Source organism: Plutella xylostella, chromosome 12, assembly GCF_932276165.1.
Source record: "Plutella xylostella chromosome 12, ilPluXylo3.1, whole genome shotgun sequence".
Taxonomy (NCBI): Eukaryota; Metazoa; Arthropoda; class Insecta; order Lepidoptera; family Plutellidae; genus Plutella; species Plutella xylostella.
In genome coordinates, this window is record NC_063992.1 from 1,475,641 (window position 1) to 1,496,384 (window position 20,744).

The 20,744-nt window shown below is 40.3% G+C and overlaps 2 protein-coding genes across 2 annotated transcripts; both read right to left on the minus strand.

Annotated features, from left to right (window-relative positions):
• Window positions 1–2: 2 nt before the first annotated feature.
• LOC105385807 (protein retinal degeneration B) lies at window positions 3–6,030 on the minus strand. Its single transcript, XM_011556250.3, has 2 exons — window positions 5,594–6,030; window positions 3–3,979 (listed from the first exon to the last, which is right to left on the minus strand). Exon 2 carries the CDS (start codon window positions 3,944–3,946, stop codon window positions 428–430), a length of 3,519 nt encoding a protein of 1,172 aa, XP_011554552.3. The 5' UTR covers window positions 3,947–3,979; window positions 5,594–6,030; the 3' UTR covers window positions 3–427.
• A 984-nt stretch (window positions 6,031–7,014) lies between these two features.
• Window positions 7,015–20,423, minus strand: LOC105390237 (carnitine O-palmitoyltransferase 2, mitochondrial). Its single transcript, XM_038119204.2, has 9 exons — window positions 19,690–20,423; window positions 16,440–16,618; window positions 16,020–16,290; window positions 15,435–15,625; window positions 14,799–14,968; window positions 10,470–10,583; window positions 9,426–9,540; window positions 8,089–8,275; window positions 7,015–7,599 (listed from the first exon to the last, which is right to left on the minus strand). The coding sequence occupies exons 1-9, from the start codon at window positions 20,298–20,300 to the stop codon at window positions 7,473–7,475; spliced, it is 1,965 nt and encodes a 654-aa protein (XP_037975132.2). The 5' UTR covers window positions 20,301–20,423; the 3' UTR covers window positions 7,015–7,472.
• Between the last annotated feature and the right edge of the window lie 321 nt (window positions 20,424–20,744).

Genomic DNA, 20,744 nt, shown 5'->3' on the forward strand with positions numbered 1-20,744 from the left:
CAAAACAGTTAAGAATAAATATACTTACAATATAAATATTTAGGTAAACATAAATAGATATTTATAAATACTACCACTGCTAACACAGTTGACTATACGTACATTAATGGATAGATAATAGTTCAATAATCATAATATAATATTAGTAAGGTACAGCGTGACATCAATTTAATTTATAGTTTGATCAGTTATACATTACGATCACACATATTTTTTACATAACATTATATAATTATGTAGGTATTTGAAAATACAAAAAGAACAACAAATACAGTCTCAAGCACTTCTATACAGAAATATCAATACTCTCCAGCCACTGACTTGTCGAACACAAAAACATTCACATCTAACAACCATAGAAATTGCACACAACAACTTTAAAATCTTAACACTTCGGAACATTGCAATGAAGACAGTCCTACAGCAGTTAGCGTTTTCCGCGAGTGATGGTGACATTGGCTACCGGGGCGAGCAGCCGGCGCGGCACCAACAGGCGAGCGTTGCCTCTAGCCGGCCTCACTGCTCCCGGCTGCCGCAAGTCAGCCAAATGAGAAGCATATCCGTCGTTCAGAGTTGTAGCCATATTAGCATACTTTTTGCTTATACGCCCAATGGCATAGATCTGCTTGGAAGATAACCCACAATTGTTGTACACACTTATGTCTTTCCCCGATCCGTAAGCGGCGTATAGTATCACTCCGTGCTCGTTTATGAGATTGTTCAAGTGTGCTGCTTTATGGCCTAGCGGGTCTGTTGAAAGTCCATCTGAGAAGCAAACTAGCCCGTGAGGAAAGTTGTGCTCGGCCAGCCATGACACCACTTTCCGCTGCTGCATATCTGGTCTCCCCGTAATGTAGAGTATGAGATATCCGAGATCTTGCCAGAAACGCACAACATCTACTGCACCAGCTCTTACTTTGGGATCTCGTCCAGTGACAGACACACTAGCAGTGAAGGAGCCATCGATACTGAATACGACGCATTCCGTCTGTGGAGGCACCACAGCCAAATGGAAGTTGCAACTAGTGTGATCGCCTCGGACTACAAGTCTCACGGGATAAATTCCACAAGCAACACTTTGCCTCTCGCTGAGAGTGTAGGTGATCCTTCCTGTTTTGTCAGTAACCACGGTTGACAAAAGAACCCACTCTCCACCTGGAGGGTCTTTGATCATGTGTATGTCCACTTTCTCTCCCGTCAAAGTTATCATGTCTAGAGGACCATACATAAATCTTGCTGAAAACGTTTGCGGACAGCCTTCTTTGACAATAACATCGTTAGCTCTGTGATTGGCTGCTACGTTCTTTAACTTTACAGATGTTCTTTTTCTCATCCATTTTTCTCGTTCCTGTCCAGGCTTGAATAGAGGCGAATCTTTATCGTCTGAATGTCCATATAAGGAAAAGTCAAAGTGACCAACTTGGCGTAATATGAAAGCTATAACGTCCGAACTCTCCCAATAGCTTGCGTGGAATAAGTGGGGCAAAGCATTCGTGGGAAAACTTGTCAGGCCTTCAGGGCAATACAAAGCATAGTCTAGCCTTTTGGAACCCCACCATTTTTGTTGTAAAGCGTTCATGGTTATCAATGGAATATTATCAACAAGTCCACTAATGGTGCTCTGAACTGATGCCTCTGAAAGTCTCCTTAAAACTGGCGTAGGTGGCATTTGTAAATGATCTCCAAATAATTGTGGATGACTTTGAATTAGCTCCATTAAATGATACGGCTGGCCATTTCCTAGAGGATATTTAGCATACCTCGCTACGTTTATTGGAGGTAAATTCGTGAATCTGGCCGATAGTAGTGGTTCTAGCCGAGAAGCAACCGGGTCAGTGGGGTGAAAAAGATTGTACACTTGTTGTACCGGTGGCTTGACTATTTCTCGAGGTTTATCATCAGATATTTTTCTTGATGCTAAAATCAGCGAAAGTGGGCTACCAAATGTAAAGAAATCGCTTATTTCAAAATCAAATTTCACTTGATGGTCACTAGTTGATGACGATCTTCTCCTGGTGGGCGGTGCCTGGAGGTGATTTTTGTTTAAATAATTCTCTGTGAGATCATTTGGAATAGTAATTTCAGTATCAAGAATGCTATTTTCACTATCGTGTCGAGATTGATATTGCATTGTACGGCACATCGCATCGTAAGCCAACACCGATCCCATACTGTCACCGACTATGCATACTTGACCATTAAAGCCCTTGCCGTCATCAGATTTGATAAATTCATTGTAAACAGAATTTGCCGAATTGATTGTCTTCGTAACCGACTCATGATATTCTGGTGAAGATGTCGCAATAAGCGGTATAGCACCAATGGGTATTAGATCATTTGTAAGTGAAGGAGATTCAACAGTTGATGGTGAACAATCGAAACTGTAAGGGCTCAATGTAGAAAGCACTCCTAATGATTCAGTGCAGACAGATGGACACGAAACTAACTTTATTTGAATGTGTCCAACTAATGTCGGATAGTGTTGTCGCATTACAGACTCAAACGCTCCCTTGAACGTTGTCACATCAGATTTTTTGGCAGTCATATCTACGTTAGCATCCAGAACACTTCCAGCATGAAAAACAAGAATGAGAACAGTTGTTGAACATGAACTATGAACAGGGGTGTCAGGGCAGCCATCGACGCTTTGACGACTTTGCAGTGTGCCCATTCGTCGAGATCCTCTTTCGGAAGTCACTCTTTTCAAGAAAGATGGATTAAATATGCTATCTTCTTGGTTTGCTTCGCCTGCAGAAGGCGAAATGTCAATGTCGGCTTCATCTAGAGAGCATAAAGATGACCATTTATTAAATGAGGACTCACAGTCATAAAATTCATCCTCCGAACCAGTTTCAGTTTCAGACTCCCTCACCAGACTTTCCATCCTCCAGTTTGCCGCTTGGACTTGTAAACTTTTAATTGAGCCTGACGATGAGGACCGAATTCCTTTGCTCTGGTGACCACGATGCTGGGAAGGAGGAGTCAACTCTGGAGATAAATGAATTTGCGTTTTACTCTCGGCAGCATGTCGTTTGGGGGCGACAGGTGTAGGCATTTCTTCATTCTTTTCCAAACTACTCATTGTAGCAGCAAGAGATTTTGAATTATCTTCAGTGTTTTCTGGTTCTTCAGAAGTTTCTCCTGCCATTTTCTTTTGAAGGGCAAGTTGAGTTTGTCTCTCAATTTCTCGGATGTCATCCATTGTCAACCCATGCCATTCATCTTGCCATGCCCATGCTTGCCTATGGGCTCGTAGCATTGTTTTTCTGAGTGCCACATCATGGATGAACTTTTCTAGTTTAGTTTGCATTCCCCAATAGCGGAATTCTACTCTACATAACTTGTATGCACACATAAGCGATTTACCATTTGGCAAAGGCTGCGGTTTCCCTTGTACTTCTTTCCAGTAATCTTCAAGCCACGACTCTGACAGAGGGCCCCTGTTACATTTCTCAGATACAAAACATTTGGGATCCTCTTCTTTGACATAATCCGCTCCATACAACTGGTCTTTTACAACATCAATAAGATCAACCACCCTATTTTTCATGTCACTACCAGTTAGTTTAAAGACATTCTCTTGATGGCCATTGTCAGGGAAATAATATGTTTCTATTTCCAATGAGAACTTTTCAACAAAAGGGCAGGTGTATCTGGTTTTTGTGTAGGGGTAAGCATTCCATGCTTCCTCTGAGACTGTAAGCGCTGATTTGGGCAGTAAACTTTTGAACCATCCTGGTAGATGGCTTCCAACATGATATATTTTTTGTGTGTACTGACCTTTACCTCCAGGCCCGTCTTCATATGGCTCGTTGACTACTATTTCAACACCACTACCTTCTCCTGTGCTCTCTTCTCTGCTCTTCTTGGCTATCATGTACAGTTGGGCGATGCGGTACTCCTCCACAGTCAGCGGTAGTGGTATTCTATATTCTTTGATCAACATCTTGCTGGAGCTATCACTTCATCACATGGAAACCTGTAACAATCAGAATTGTTGATCAAAAACTTGGAAGTACTTTAGTGGCAAAATCAGTTAAGACTAGTCCAATATTATGTTCCTCCAGGCTTGTCACTCTTACATATGTTTTTCCTAAATTGAATAAACTCTATTAATAAAATTAGGTAGGGACCTCTACCATTAAGTATGTTCACAAGAGAACAATCTACTATTTATATTTTTCAAATAGGACTTATTTGAAAAATATATCTAGTTCTCATAAATTTAGACACTATACAAATGTTGCTTTTTGGCAATAAGCCTTTGTATAGTCTTACCACCTATCTTACCTGCATGAATTCAGTTTTTGACTTATGCCACTATTAGAGGGGTCAGGTTTCTTTACCCCAGATTGTACTGTACCTCAATGCTATGGGCTATGGCTCTTAAGCGGTTTTTTACTTGCTTACTTTAGTATGAATACGTTAAAATACACTGTGTTTTATATGAAGAAATTGACATGATTGTTAAACTGGTTTTTTTTCAAAGTATGTATATAGGTAAGTTGTAATTTTATATTTGTTAGTTAGAGTCCAATTACTTTAGGACTATTTTATGATGTAAAATTCAAACCAACAGTCATTTTAGTTTCAAAGATATTTTATGATATCGAAACCTCCCGCTATTCTACCTGACCCTGATAATCCTTACCAACCCTGGTACCCGCAGGAGCATTGTTACTATGAGAGGTGGGTCAGATTCCTCTGCCACTGACCGACTGACCGTACCACCCTTAAAACTCTCAAACATCTTGACGGACATTAAAGAGATTTGGCATGTAATCTATCTGTTTTTAAGGCCATAGCCAAGTCCATAGGCCCTACTAGCTTCTGGGAGAGATGAGAATTCTAGCTCAACCCTCCAGCTACCATTCTCACTGACCTATATTTATAGCTGTATCTCCAAAAGTATTTAAAGTACTTATTAACTATTTTTTTGGCATTTTTAATAAAATGTATTCAGCCATCAACAGTATGTAACTGTGGTTATGTTTTGTCTACATAATTTACTACAGTAAATACTCTGCCAGAGTTCAAGTTCACACAAGATTAAAACTTTTATACATGTATAGGTTTAAAATGGCAAAGGCCACTTCGAACACAAGAATACTTCCAATGGGATAGAGGACTAGGTATACATACAACAAGTTATTTGTAATTACTGTAGGACTTATTAACACTTTAGTGCTATATATTTAATAGTACCTATATGTTAATTCATCTCATACTTGTGCTACATAATGCTAACTCAAGACTATCACCTTGGCTTATGCCAGTTATTATGCATGTTATGGACTGCTATCATTAATTAGGTGGGCAGGTATAATTCATTTATCTTGTCAGAAATCACCCTAACTGGGTATCTTTTAGACTTCTTGGTATACCTTACAGACTTCGCAGAATACCTTTCATGAACAATTTACTAAGGTGTGTCGAATAAATACATAATCAAAGATATGACCAATAATTAACAAGAGATAAAATCTAAAGTAATGGAGTATCTAATTATCTACATACTCGCATTATCTAGGACTAAAGACCAATTAGTTATGTTTACTTGGGTCCTAAAATGGAACAAAAACTGAGAACTTACCTTGCTAATGAAAATCCACGGTTTCTATCCTTATTTGACACGTTCAAACATCACGAAAAAACACTGTACAGCCATTACTTTACAGGCATTTTTAAAGTATCTGCCTTACACTAAATCATCGCACAGATATTTTTAAATTTGCTCTTTTCTTTCCTCACTAAACAATACCGCCCGCGGTCTACGAATGAACTTTGACATTTAAACATTCTCACGTCAAAAAGGTCCTATACGCCACGTTTCTTTTCAGTCATTGCACTTTTCTGCATCGCCACATAAACAATTCATTATGATGATGAACATAGGAAACATCTACACAAATATGATTTAAAATATCACTAACTTTAAATATTTAATAGACTGCATGAGGAGATGATTGCAGCTTCGCTTTCGCGGACAATGTAAATAAATACATAGTGTACAAATAGGTATGGGTATGTGCGCAATCGTGGATTGGAACGCTGTTGATTCTGCGTACGATGAGTAAAGTGCCGTATCTATAGAGGCTATATCTAGAATGCTGGATCGTTAGGTAGATGTGGTTGGACTCAGCGATAATATTAATGCTTACCGCTTACCTAGTTTTCTGGCCTTTTCTAAAGGTATGACAGACAAACAAAATAATAAGTATGGCATCGTAACTATAAACAAATATGATTTAGTTATAAGCTCCGTAAGTTGATAATGGCTGCCGTTATGATTTATGACGTAGCGTAGGTATCTCGTAGTCGCGCTATTCTACACTCTGTACCGCAACACTACACATACAATACAATATCGACCGCATTGCTTTGGGCATCAATTCGACAAGGTTCCATCGCAAGAACTCCTTACCCAAACTATGAATACGGTCCAGCTTACAAAACAGTTGAGAAAATCGATATCTCTGCTCGTGTCAGTTCTGTCGGGCTCTTTGAGCAAAGTGGCGGGTCTATTCATGCGTACACAACTAAAAGGGGCTATTATTGAAATGACACTTTAGGGTAGGGCACTAGGGCGGCATCGGCATTATAAAGCTTCAACCATAGAACTAGGTCTAGGTATTCTAAACTATAAATCAGGCTTGAAGTTATAGGTAGGTTAGTAAGTATACTGTATATCTGTAGGAACTTCTATAGTATCACTGTATCTTCATCGAGTAAAACGTTGGGTTGATTGCATTAGGTATACATACAGCTAGTGGTGACCTGTTTTATCAATGTATTACCTACCTAATTACCTTTTCATCCAATCCACTTAATGTAGAGCTTATCTGGAAGCGTGGGGTGGGTTACTTACTTATTAGAGTAGGTTTGTTGGTTTGGTTCCTGCTTCACCTTTGACTAGATTTTATGTCTAAAAAAACATATTTTTATGAGTATATATATAATACTGTATAAGTAATTATAAGATTTACCATAAATAATAATTTAAACTACAAGCTGAGTATAAGAATAATATATTTCGGAAATGTTTAACAGTGTAAAAATACAAACAGATAAAATATTATGATTATATTTTGTAAATAAAAATGCATATTTGTGTACAATATAAAAGTATGCATGCATTCAGTTACGATTATGAGTAAGGCACTTAATTTTCAATGGACGTTTCTTGAATAAACAACAACTGCAATAAATATTCAACTTTTTCCTTAAAAATACACCATTAATTATACTTATTTAATAGGAAAATCTACCAATTCTAGCTTTCTGCACAGTGTTCTAAAAGGACACTTATAAATTACATTTTAAAGCCCATTTTGGTATGCATTGTATAAAGCAGACAATAGTAGAACTCTTAAATATTAAGAACGAAAATAAAGTCTATAAACCAATAAGCTATTTAGGTTCCATGAAAATAGCTTTAAGGTCCATATTTTTGAATTATTGTGCCCTGTAATTCACCCTGAGAGTAGTTTCCTAATGTCTTCGAAAGACTTATGCAGAGCTTCAACATACTGCGTGCTACAGTTATGCTGCTTGTAGCTGGTGACTGCGGCGCCCAGCTTGTCAGCAAACGCTGAGTATCTGGAAATAAAAGAAATAACATTATTAATTAATGCTGAAGCTCTCTATCTTCCCTTCTATTATAAAACGAAGACTAAAGTTAGTTCTGACTACCGATCTGTATGAAATCTCTTAACTTTACCAGTTATAAAACAGAACTAAGTACAATTAGTCTACGTTTTATAATAAGGTGGTATAGGTTTGGATAGGTTACGTTATTAGGTTCTACTTCTTCTAAACATATCGGTGACAAACACGAGACACTAGAGCTCTGACTGCTCAGAGTGCGCCGAATTGTCTATAAAGTACCATCACTCAAGGAGGCTCCTTTCTTACCTACTTATACGTCGGGCGCACCCTGGGCAGTTGGCGACTGACGACTAATCTGACTGCATGGACAATCCTCTCACCATGGTGACTAACCCTAGACTTAGGTCTACTTATCCTAAGCATTCAACCCTCGTAATGAATAGAAAAGTATGTAAGTAATAATAACAAAACAATTCTCACCCAATACCGAACCCGTCTTGAGCTACTGGGCCAAACCCTCCAGCCAGCACGCTCGGTGAGGACAGTGTACTCGTACTCAGTATAGACTTGTTGAGGAACTTGTACTCATATGAGTCGAAGAGAGCGGGGACGGGCAGGTTGTTCTCTTCGGCTATCTTCTTTAGCGCAAACATGTGGCGGTCGAAACCTGGGGAAAAATGATTTGAAGTTTTAGTAACTGATTTAGTGATTTGGTTGTTACTGCAGACCTGCACCAAATATTTAATCACAAATAATTTAATCTATTGCTGGCTCGCTTCTGTATAGGTCGGTATACAGGTATTGCCAAAGTACTGTAAGTTCCACTACTTATAGTAAGGCGAAACGGGGTGGTTCAGGTGGGTGACTCAAGGGTTTTTTTTTAACAATTCTTGTTTTACCTCATTTTAAAAATCGATACAGAAAAGCGACGTCATTGGTGCGCCATATTATATTATTACTGGCCATATTCCACCCGCACCTCAGCCCGCACCTCAAAGGCACAAAAAAGCGGTTTCCTCTCATTGTTATATTTGTAATAACATGTAATTCCAACTGTACCTTGTCCCATAGCAGCCTGTTTCACCAGCTCGCTGTGGTGGTGCTCGCAGCTCGTCCTTTGGCTTATGCTGCTCCAAAGTGGATTAAAAAGCGTTTTCAGCACAATGTAATAACATTTATGTACCTATTTCTTCATGTACCTTCCCCATAGCAGCTTGTTTGACCAGCTCGCTGCCGCACAAAAGACGCAAAAATGTGTTTTGTATGCATTCTAATAAGAGTTAAATCTATGTGCCTTATCCCATAGCTTGTTTGACCAGCTAGTTAGCTCACTGCCGCACCTCCACCAGGCGTTATTAAAACCGTTTTCCTCTCATCATAATAGCATGTTATTCCAACTGTACCTTGTCCCATAGCAGCTTGTTTTTGTAGCTCACTACCGCACCTCAAAGCCGATATAAAAGCGTTTTCCCCTCATTCTAATAACATCTAACTCCAACTATACCTTGTCCCATAGCAGCCTGCTTCACCAGCTCGCTGTGGTAGACCGAGCAGTCCGCCATGAGCGCTCGCAGCTCGTCCTTTGTCTTAATGCTGCTCCAAAGTGAATTAAAAAACGTTTTCAGCGCATTTTAATAACATTTAAAGCTGGCTGCGGTACCTCAAAGTGGATTTAAAAATCATTTTCTGTGCATTGTAACAAGATTGACCGTACCTTGCCACATAGCAGCATGTTTCACTAGCTCACTGCCACTCCTCAGAGGCAAAGGCGTAAAAAACCGTTTTCCTCTCACCGTATAATATGATCGATATCATACCTTGCCCCATAGCAGCCTGCTTGACCAGCTCGCTGTGGTAGACCGAGCAGTCCGCCATGAGCGCTCGCAGCTCGTCCTTGGATGAAGAGTTCATGTGGAGACCGTCGCAGAACGCCTGGAATGATGTAGGAGGGAGGTCATTTATTGGTGGTGGTGTAAAGTACAATGATTAGTCGAGTGAGGTTTTGCAAAAAGCACAGTAAGTATTACATATAATAATGGGTATACACTCCCTTCCTCTCAACATAGCTTTCCAATAATTCCTTTCCTCACTTCCACTTCGCTATCTTCCCTCCACTTTCCTCGGCTTCACATAACTATAACGACGACGTTTAGACATGTTTACCCTTTGCGCCCCAGACTTTATGACCGGTATTACCTTAGTCTGATCAGTGCAGGGTCTCATGGTCTCGGTGCGGCCGTGCTTGAAGGCAGAGGTGCTGCACGACTCGTAGGTGCCATTATAGTATAAGCAATCTCATCCAGGCAACACTCATTCTTCTAACCATAGTATCCACATTGATCACACTTGGGAAGATTTCCTCCAGGCCAACCAGAATACTATTAAAGTTGCTTATTTTTGGTTTGGCAAAAATTATAGCTAGCATTCACAACACGAACAAGATTACCTTAGTCTTATCAGTGCAAGGTCTCATAGTCTCAGTCCAGCCCGTAGGTGCCACGATATAAGCAATCTCTTCCAGTCAACATACCTTAGTCTTATCAGTGCAGGGCCTCATGGTCTCGGTGCGGCCGTGCTTGAAGGCGGAGGTGCTGCACGACTCGTACGTGCCCGCGTAGCCGCCGCAGAGCAGGTGGTAGGCCTAATGCCATCAATATGTCTTATTTTTTATCTTAAAAAAATTATAGCATTCACGAGTTTCACGACACTGACACGCAAGAAGATTACCTTAGTCTTATCAGTGCAAGGTATCATCGTAGCAATCTGTTTCAGTCAACACTCCTTACCTTAGTCTGATCAGTGCAGGGTCTCATGGTCTCAGTCCGGCCATGCTAATAAGCAATCTCTTCCAGTCAACATACCTTAGTCTTATCAGTGCAGGGCCTCATGGTCTCGGTGCGGCCGTGCTTGAACGCGGAGGTGCTGCACGACTCGTACGTGCCCGCGTAGCCGCCGCGCAGCAGGTGGTAGGCCGCCTGGGGAGGAGCAGGTTGTTGTTGTTATACAGGGTGTTAGAAAAAAAAATTGGTGAAAAGGTTAACACAAAATATGCCTACCAAGAAATATGAATAGAAAAATGGCGGCTGGACCTTCGTACTTTATGTGACGGCAGATATTTAAACCTAAGCAAAGGAACCTTTTTCTTAGTTTAACATAAGCCAGATAATAGTCTCTTCAAGTGAGGCGTATCAACTGTTCTGTACGTGGTGGGCAGTGAGCCAACGCCAATCTTTTCGCCACGGTTCACCTTATGTATGTCGCCGATACGATAAAGCCACGTACAGACCGGCCCAACGAACGCCAACGAACGGGTTTCGTTGACCTTCGTTGCTGCAATCTGCCCTGTATTATGTATGATAAATATCCATCGTTGGGCGTTCGTTGGGCCGGTCTGTACGCGGCTTTAGGTGTACGTAAGCCGGAGTTGTAAAGACGGGAGTCTCATCAAGTCACGCGTATCAACTGTTCCATACTTGGGCACTGGGCAGTAAGCCACTGCCGCTAATCTGACTGACCAATGGTTCACCTTAGTGAAGTTCTTGTATGTACACTGTACAGTAAATACATAATAGATGCTGGATGAGTAACACACCTAAGTACATTTTTAATATAGTTAGGTCCTGGCTACCTGGCTAGCTATGGCTACTGTCTCAATAAACATGTAAATAAATTGGAAAACTTTCGGGTTATAAATGACGTTTATTTACCTGAAAGCCCAACTGCATGACGCAGTCCGGGCTGACTTGGTACTTCTTGCATGCCTCCTTCGTGAGCTGCTCGTACAGGATGTAGTCGATGCTCAGTGAATCGCACCACTCCTTGTATTCTGTCCGGGCTTTGTTCACGAAGTGCTTCGACTTTTCGTCTAACTACTACGTCTACTGGCTTTCTGGCGTAAGCTTAATAAAGGGTTTTTCAATTGGCGCGGGTAGATTTTGGCGGCCCGTGGCGGCCATTTTGTAATGGTGACAATTGTCAAATCTTTTGCTTATTATTTAGTTGCTTATGCCAAATCACCATGGCAGGTTACACGATTGAACAGCGCGTACAAATGATAAAACTTTATTATCAAAATAAGTGTTCGTTAGTGCAAACGTTGCGTGCATTGCGCCCATTTTACGGTAGACGTGGTGGCCCTTCACAGTCGACTCTTTAGATGATAACCAATTTTTTATTGAACCATATGGACCTAGACGACATGTGGTTTCAGCAGGATGGCGCTACTTGCCACACAGCGGACGCAACGATTGACATTCTGCATGAGCGATCTGAGACTAAGGTTATCTCTCGCAGGGGTGATGTGTATTGGCCACCAAGGTCATGCGATTTAACCCCGCTAGACTTTTTCTTGTGGGGTTTTTTGAAGTCGCAGGTCTATGCAAATAAACCACAATCCACCAATGTCCTGAAGGCGAACATAGCACATGCCATCGCTCAAATTCAGGCGGATCTATGCGGAAAAGACATTGAAAATTGGACCACTCGGATCCGTGCCACTGTGTGAAGCCGAGGCGGGCATTTAAATGATGTTATCTTCCATACTTAATGGCATATATGGGCCTTTTAAATAAATAAAAAAAATTGTTGATACCTCATACGCAGCTTGTTTAATTTCGTTTCAAAATCTACCCGCCCTTATTGAAAAACCCTTTAGCTAGTCACCCCATAGGTATTTCACGCATAATGGCCCACCTTAGAGGGGAAATGCGGAAAATCAGCTCGCCATGATAAATAAATAGATGGTATACATTGCGAAATTTAAATTTAACAAAGTATTGAATGCATTAATATGTATTGTAATTTCTCACCTGAAAGCCCAACTGCATGACGCAGTCCGGGCTGACTTGGTACTTCTTGCATGCCTCCTTCGTGAGCTGCTCGTACAGGATGTAGTCTATGCTCAGTGAATCGCACCACTCCTTGTATTGTGACCGAGCTTGGTTTACGAAGTGCTTCGACTTGTTGTCTAATGCCTTGTATCCACTTGAGCATGCTCGGGCGAATAAAAGCCGCTCATTCGCCCGAGCATGAGCGTGCTCAGGCGTCTCCACTTGAGCATGCTCGGGCGAATAAAAGCCGCTCATTCGCCCGAGTATGCTCAAGTGCAGTGTTTTTCAACCTGTGGGTCGCGACCCCCTGGGGGGTCGCGAAGCTTCTGTAGGGGGGTCGCCAAGGGGCGAAAAAACTGGGAACTTTAGTAAAAAAACAATAAAGACATTTAGTATTAATTTATGAAAAAAGACTCTTACTTCAAAAAAAACTTTTACTGAAAATTTTCTTAATATCTCATTGTGGATCTGTTTTAGTACAATAGACCACATCCACACAGTAAGGCAGATTACACAGAACACCGAAGAGTATAATTAGCTTCTGTATCTAGCCTTTGTGGACTAAGAAAACGCCTTCAACTCCATCGAGACATGGGCAATTTTAGAGCGTTGCAGAGATTTCAAATCGACTGGCGCTATATCGAGGAGTTGAGGAGTCTGTGCGATACCGCTGGACGTGGAATGGCGAGTACATGTCACACTTCTCTGCTTCGCGGACGACATCGTTATTATGGCAGAATCTCTGCAGGAACTCAGCTGGATGATGGAAGTGGTCTAAATGCTGCTTCCCAACGTGTAGGCATTGGGGTATAAATTTGGACAAGACGAAAGTCATGTACAATGCTCACTATCGAAGTTGTGCAAGAATATGTCTACCTCGGGCTGACTATTCGGCTAGGCAGAAGCAACTTCGACAAGGAGGCTGCAAGGCACATCCAACTGGGTTGGGCTGCATTCGGAAAACTTCGTCAGCACATATTCTCCTTGGCCATCCCTGAGAGCCCGAAGACTAAAGATTTCAACCAGTGATGACGTATGGTGCAGAGACGTGGACACTGACGGTAGGACTACTCCACCGATTTAAAGTCGCTCAGCGTGCTGTGGAGAGAGCTATGCTTGGGGTTTCTCTGATAAATCGTATCAGAAATGAGGTTTTCCGTCAGTCAGAGGATTATAATTACTGACATAGCTGTCAAAATATGCAAGCTGAAGTGGTAGTGTGCTGGTCATATCTGCTGAAGAACCGATAACCATTGGGGTAAACGAGTTCTCGAGTATAGACCACGAATAGGCAAAAATAGCGTGGGAGGCCTTCCTGCCTGGTTCAAAGACGAAGACTACAAGTATTTTTTTTTGTAAAGCCAGGTATTTTGTCTTTTTATTTTCAATTCACCCTTGAAAACTTTTATTCAAGATATTTAAATGCTCAAAAAAGTAAGAAAGAAAAAGCTAATATCGGAAAAGAAATTCCGGGTCGCAATAGCATGTACGGTGGCCTGCGCCTAAAAGTATACAGGCGGAGTTTTTAAAATAGCGATCTCAACCTCACATGCTGCTCAAGCACATCCACATAAACACCACTGCTATACACATCACACACAACACGTCCCCGGATTTATAACAGATGTAGCTGGTCCCTTCATCATCAGGCAGCTATTTTAAAAACTCCGCCTGTATACTTTTCGGCGCAGGCCACCGTACGTAGGTATGTACCGTATGGCGACACGTATCCGATGTATGTAATTGTAAAATAATGTGTTTTTAAATCCGGTAAGTATGTACTTCGAATTCTAATCATGGAGACCATAAATACGTCGTATGGAATGAATATTGGGAATACTGTAACATACACATACATACCTACATGATAAAAAACCGAAAGGGTCAAGGGGGTCGCGAAATATTTTTTTATATCAGGGGGGTCGCGTCATGAAAAAGGTTGAAAAACACTGCTCAAGTGGATACAATGCTTAACGTGAACTCTGGAATAGTTTAGATGTAATTTTACTTACTTGAAAACCCAACTGCATGACGCAGTCCGGGCTGACTTGGTACTTCTTGCATGCCTCCTTCGTGAGCTGCTCGTACAGGATGTAGTCAATGCTTAGTGAATCGCACCACTCCTTGTATTGTGACCGAGCTTGGTTTACGAAGTGCTTCGACTTGTTGTCTAATGCCTTGTATCCACTTGAGCATGCTCGGGCGAATAAAAGCCGCTCATTCGCCCGAGCATGAGCGTGCTCAGGCGTCTCCACTTGAGCATGCTCGGGCGAATAAAAGCCGCTCATTCGCCCGAGTATGCTCAAGTGGATACAATGCTTAACGTGAACTCTGGAATAGTTTAGATGTAATTTTACTTACTTGAAAACCCAACTGCATGACGCAGTCCGGGCTGACTTGGTACTTCTTGCATGCCTCCTTCGTGAGCTGCTCGTACAGGATGTAGTCGATGCTTAGTGAATCGCACCACTCCTTGTATTCGGAGCGAGCTTTGTTCACGAAGCGCTTCGACTTGTCGTCTAGCTTGAACTCTGGAATGGTTTAAATGGAATTTTAGGTAATAGGTAGGTACCTACAAAGGATCGTATTACGTATTTCAGATCGTAGTGCAAGTCTTTAAATTTATTTTATACGATAATGCGCTGCAGCTGCAGCGACCCTCCCTGCATATTGTGTCGTCATATAAATCGGAGACAAATGATAAAAAATACAGAAAATGTAAATATACCTATGCAGTTGATGAAAACGCAGACATCACCATCACCACCATAATTTGCTAACATTCTCTGAAAAAAGAGTGCCACAACTTGACTGAATCTTTTTATAGGTCAAAGCGGCGTCTGTAGGGCGTTGCTACATTCTAATACAATATACAGGATGTAGCGAAAAACGCATTCTAAACATACAGTGTAACCATTTAGCCAGTTATTAGATTTACAAGAAAACTAGCTTACCTATTACTTACCAAGCTAGCAAAATATAATCACAAAAACTTACCAAGCCTCCTAGCAGTAACATTACTCCCAGCGGGCCGACTCTCAGGGTTCAGAAACGGTTTCTTCGTGGTCTCCGCATAAATATCTTGGAAGAACCGCAGCACCGCCACGCCGTCGCCCCACGAGTGCTCGAAGTTGATGCCGGATACACCGTCTTTTGTTACTATGAGGCTGAACGACTTGTCGAACCATCTGGAAGGTTGGAGAAGGTTCTAGATTATTTTACTAATACGCGCAAAAATAGGCTTGTTACCTACAGTCTGTTTTTTTTATCTCAAATATTAAATTGACAGATTTTGAACGGTTCATCAACAGTTGATAGTCCCACCAATAGAACGATACTTAACTTGATCGCGGGACAATAGAATGTTGATGAATCGTTCAGAATCTGACAATTTAGTATCTGAGATTAAAAAACAGACTTTAATTATTATTATTATTTTGTTAGGGAGTTATACAAATATGTCTGTGCCCTTCTATAACATGATAAGAAGAGATTAAAATATAGCATTCTTAATATTATCATATTTCATAATCATAATACACATAGACAGATAGGTATAATCGTAAAAATAAATAATAATACCTATTAGTGCCATCAGCATGCAAATATTGCTTCAAAATAGAATGTTTATCATCAAGGATTGTCTCTTCATCCAATATCAAGTTGAATATGGCTGAATCTATCTTGTTTAGCGCCTCTGTATTGCCGGTCTCTTCTAAATGTGTTCTCTGTCTCGCCCACTCGTCCCGGTTTTGGCAAGTTAACACTCCTAAAGGATGCTCGGACACTGGACTGTTATCATCCATAATGTGCTTTAGGTTGGCTAGTAGTTCTGTCGGTGATAACAGGTTTCCTGCAAAAGCAATAATTAAATTGATTATTAGGGAAGCTTTACATTTAATGTAAGTATACTGTATACTGTCTCCATTTATATCTCTCAATAATGTTACACAAAAAAGCAGCATGTTACAATCACCCATTGCTGTTGCCCTTCACAATTACCATCAGAGTCCAAGACATCAAAGGCATAGAAATGTCCCTTCCGTTGCACAAGAACGTGTTTACTGTTGGGATCCCTGAAGATGAGGTCTTTGTTCAGTTTAGGAATGCGAGTGGCTCCAAACAGCCCATCAAACTGACTCATGTCTAGCGGGAATGCTTTGAATAAATATGCACCATACCTGGAAATATTAATTACAGAGATGTGATTAATAATTTTAAAAAGAAGTGAGTGTGCTTAAAAGTGCTGCATAATACTTGTGTAGCAGAAAATTGTGGGGTTCAAATGGACACAATATTAAACACCTTTGTATGCCAGTATTAATTTGCAAATTAAATACTCCCTTGTATTTAAATTAATAAATTCAATGAACCTGCTTTGAATAGTTAAAGATTAGTTATTTATAAATGATTTTGTAAGCATATCAGTTTTTATCATTAAGGGTCAGCAATAGGTAATCGAGGGTTGGCATTGTCATAGAATTATGTAGTAAATGATGCTCTACAGCCTTGAAAAAAATCACACCGGTAGTCGAAGAGTCTAGCTAGGTGCTGAATCATTCGAATTTAAGTAAATGCTTATGGATAACTGTAAATTAAATTCAGAATATGACGAAAAACCACTCCCGTATTGTAACAACTGTGTCGTAATCATCAAGAATTTTCATATGATTCTTATCAAATTATAAAGTTAAAGGCTTGGACTAGGCGCTAAATACCTTGTTTTTTAATAAACATACACTTATTTTGTGTAAATTAATCCCAAACTTGAGCAATTTTTTTCCCTCAAATCTTCATACAAATATCTATGGCGGCTTTCTGTGTTATAAAATCATAAACACAAGTGACGTTTGACTCAGTTGGCCGCTGGCCTCCAAAGAAGGGTCACGTCGGTTTAGGCAGCACTGACAGCTCGCGATCTTATCGTGTACAGATACAAAATCACTGCACATTGGTTGTCATTGCACTTTTTCAACTTTTATGACACCAACATAATTTGATTTGAAATTGAGGAAGCATAATTCTTCCAGTATATTCAATACATTAAATTAAATTAGATAGTGTGCAATATTCTCGTGACATTACAGTCTCGTAAAGGTCTGATGAGGAGCAGGAATATAGCGAATGGATCTAAGTGATGACAATACGCACGAACATTAGGTTAGGGATCAAAAATACAGTCTCTTGGTGCTGGTTGAGGTATGGTCTCGTGAGGATCTGATGAGGGCAGTAACACGGTGGTGGCTCAATTTTATTTCAAAGATGTTAATAGCTAAAAGCATCGAGTTTGGGCTATTAAGTATGTTTTTCAGAGAGAGAGAAAGAGATTTTATTTTTCCTCTGGATGTGTTAGGTTTACTGGGTTTACTAAGTTCATTCTGTTAATGGCATCAAGTTGTTATGTGTTCATAAGTAATAATTATTTATTAACAAAATGCTGTTGGTTCTCCACGAAAATGTAAAAATAAAAATAAAATAAATAAAAATAAATTCGTAACGTAAAATTGTCAATGACGGAATTTCTTCTATAAACAGTAGCCACAAAAAAAACAAACGATAGACAGCGTGACTTGAAGATAAAGATACATTTATTCGACACATAGACAGCAACAACAAAAAAAATACAGATTTAAAGAAAACAAACACATACTTATACAAAACAATAAAGAAAAAAAAGGATACACATCAAAATAACTGGAAAAAATATAAGCCCCAATTTACTTGTGTGGGACAGGGAGTACCATAATATTTTTTTTGGGTTACTCCCCATCTATGTGAAATATCAGCTTGATATCTTTACCCGTTTCTGAGAAAAAGGGCGGTGACAGACGGACAACAAAGAGATCCTATAACGGTTGCTTTTTTTCTTTTGACGTTCGAAACCCTAAAATTAATTAAAAATATTATGCTGCTACCAAAAAATATTACTTACTTACAGGTATTGAAAAAGCGGTATATAGTACTAAACAAATTATAAACAAACAAAAAACCCGACTGCACGCTAAAAATATGAAAACAAGTCCCAATGTTAATGGAAAGTATCGTAGGCAGAGGGTTCACCATTTAGCTGAATGTTACTTAGAAAACGGCCTTGAGTGGCGGTCAAGTTGGTCCCCGCCTGCGATACTTTCCATTAACATTGGGACTTGTTTTCATGTTTTTAGCGTACAGTCGGGTTTTTCGTTTGTTTATAATTGTATTTTTTTATTTGTAACTTTTTAGTTGTTTTTATTTTATGAAATTTTACGTCAGTAGTTCATGATCATTTTTTATTTCAATAATTTTGGTGTTGTTATTTAAATACCTTCAATATGCATATTTTTATAATGTGAAAATCAAGCCCTTTCATTTGATACCTTACACGGCAAAGTTGAATTATTATTTTTTCGATCATCACGTTATGTCCTCTAGAGGGCGCTATGTACATTTTAATAGAACGTCACATAGCCTATAACCATCGCGCCATCAATACGCTTCTAACAATACCTCATACATCAAAATCTATCAAGCCGTTTAGGCTACAGGAGGGAACAAAGAAACAGACAAACATACATACATACAATCAAAAAACATTACCCTCCTCTTTCGGCAGTCCGGTAAAAAGGAGTAAGACAGGGGGTCATTCTGAACTTTTGCTCTACGAGTTTTGGAAATTAACTTTGTTGGACATGTGACTTTTTACCATGGAAAACGAATATTTTTTTTCGCGAATTTGCAAATCTCGTAGAACAAAAGTTGTTCAGAATGACCCCTTGAGTCATCCCTTTTTGGCTTAGTATAGCCCTTTTGCGACACTATGTATTTACTTTGCTTTGTCGTCGGGGTTCAGTTGGCTGGAGGATGCCCGAAACTTATTATCTACACTTTAATACTTGTAGTTACCTTTCTACAAGTAAATACCACATTTGTTTGAGAAAGCTAATCGGGTTCCGAGTATAGAGTAAAGTGGCACCCCTATTAATTTCTACTCTTTCCTACCAGTGTAAGTAAGAATTATACTTACTTACCCTAAAATCACCCAAAATGTACTTGAACATAATTGTCAATAAAGTTGGCGAGTAAAAGTTTATCGACCCACTGTGCAAACTTACATGTGTGCGTGTCACTGCGTGTGCTGTGTGAAGAGCATTGAAAACCCAAAATTGGCGCGGCACGTCACCCTGTACGGGCCCTTAACATCAAAGTTAACAGCTTGACATAGACATCTGAAGGCATCTTACAACCATTACTAATAAATTGAGAAGCAACAAACCAAGATACAGCTTCTGGCAACAACCCTGTTACAGTCCTGAACATCGGAGTATTACTTTTCTTAGGGTTCATGTGGTACACCTCAGGTTCCAACACTCGGTCTCTCAGTGAGAGCATGAACCTCACGGCACTGGTCAGCAAGTTGGCAGCCCGCAGCAACTGATTGTTGTACTCCGGCCTCTCATCATTCTGGAATACTATCAATGGATTGTAGTTGATAGGCAGCGGGGCACGGTCCCTCAAATACAAATCAAACCAGTACTCTGAAATGTAACTGGTGTGCTTGTTGGCCTTGTCCTTAAGGATCAGTTTGTCTTGGAGTACTTTCCCTTCGTTACTGATAAAGTCATTGGTTCTTTTTACAGCCTCTTCATACTGTTGAGAGGTCAATATAGGCCGTAACGCGTTGAGGTAGCGTTCGCTGGTCTTGCCCAGTTCAGGCACAGGGAGGCGCGGTAGGGATTTCTGAAAATGCATCGTAGGCACTTTGCTCCGTTGGAGATATTGGTAGTTCACATCTTTGATTCGATTCTTGTTGGAAAAGTTTCTGTGTTTCACGGAATTCTTATAGCTAAAGTTTTTGCTGAATACTATTCTATTTACTGACAGCATTATTAACAAACGTTCGGCACTAAAATCTAGCTTTAAATAGTCTAAATTATAGAAAACTAAACTTCCCAAAACTACGAGCGAATACGAAAACAATGAAAAATGAAAACGGCGAAACGAAACATAGAATAATGAATGTCAAATTAGTCACAGATTAAAAACCTTTATTATGATTGACGTCAGCCACAGCCGTTGACGTATATTTTTTTCATTCTTCTAAGGCCGCAATGCTAGCGGTGCTCGATGCGATGCGAGCGGCAGCACCGGCGCCGGCGCGGCGGCGGCGCGGCGGCGGTGGCAAGCTCTACTGTAACTACTGTAATGCAAGATAAATCTCCGAAATACAGTAAATAATACACGTGCGTGCGGCGGCGTGCGTGCTACCGATCCACCCGCTTTCGTCTGGACTGGGGCTTAAGAACTCATTAAGTTGTGAAAATAGGATAG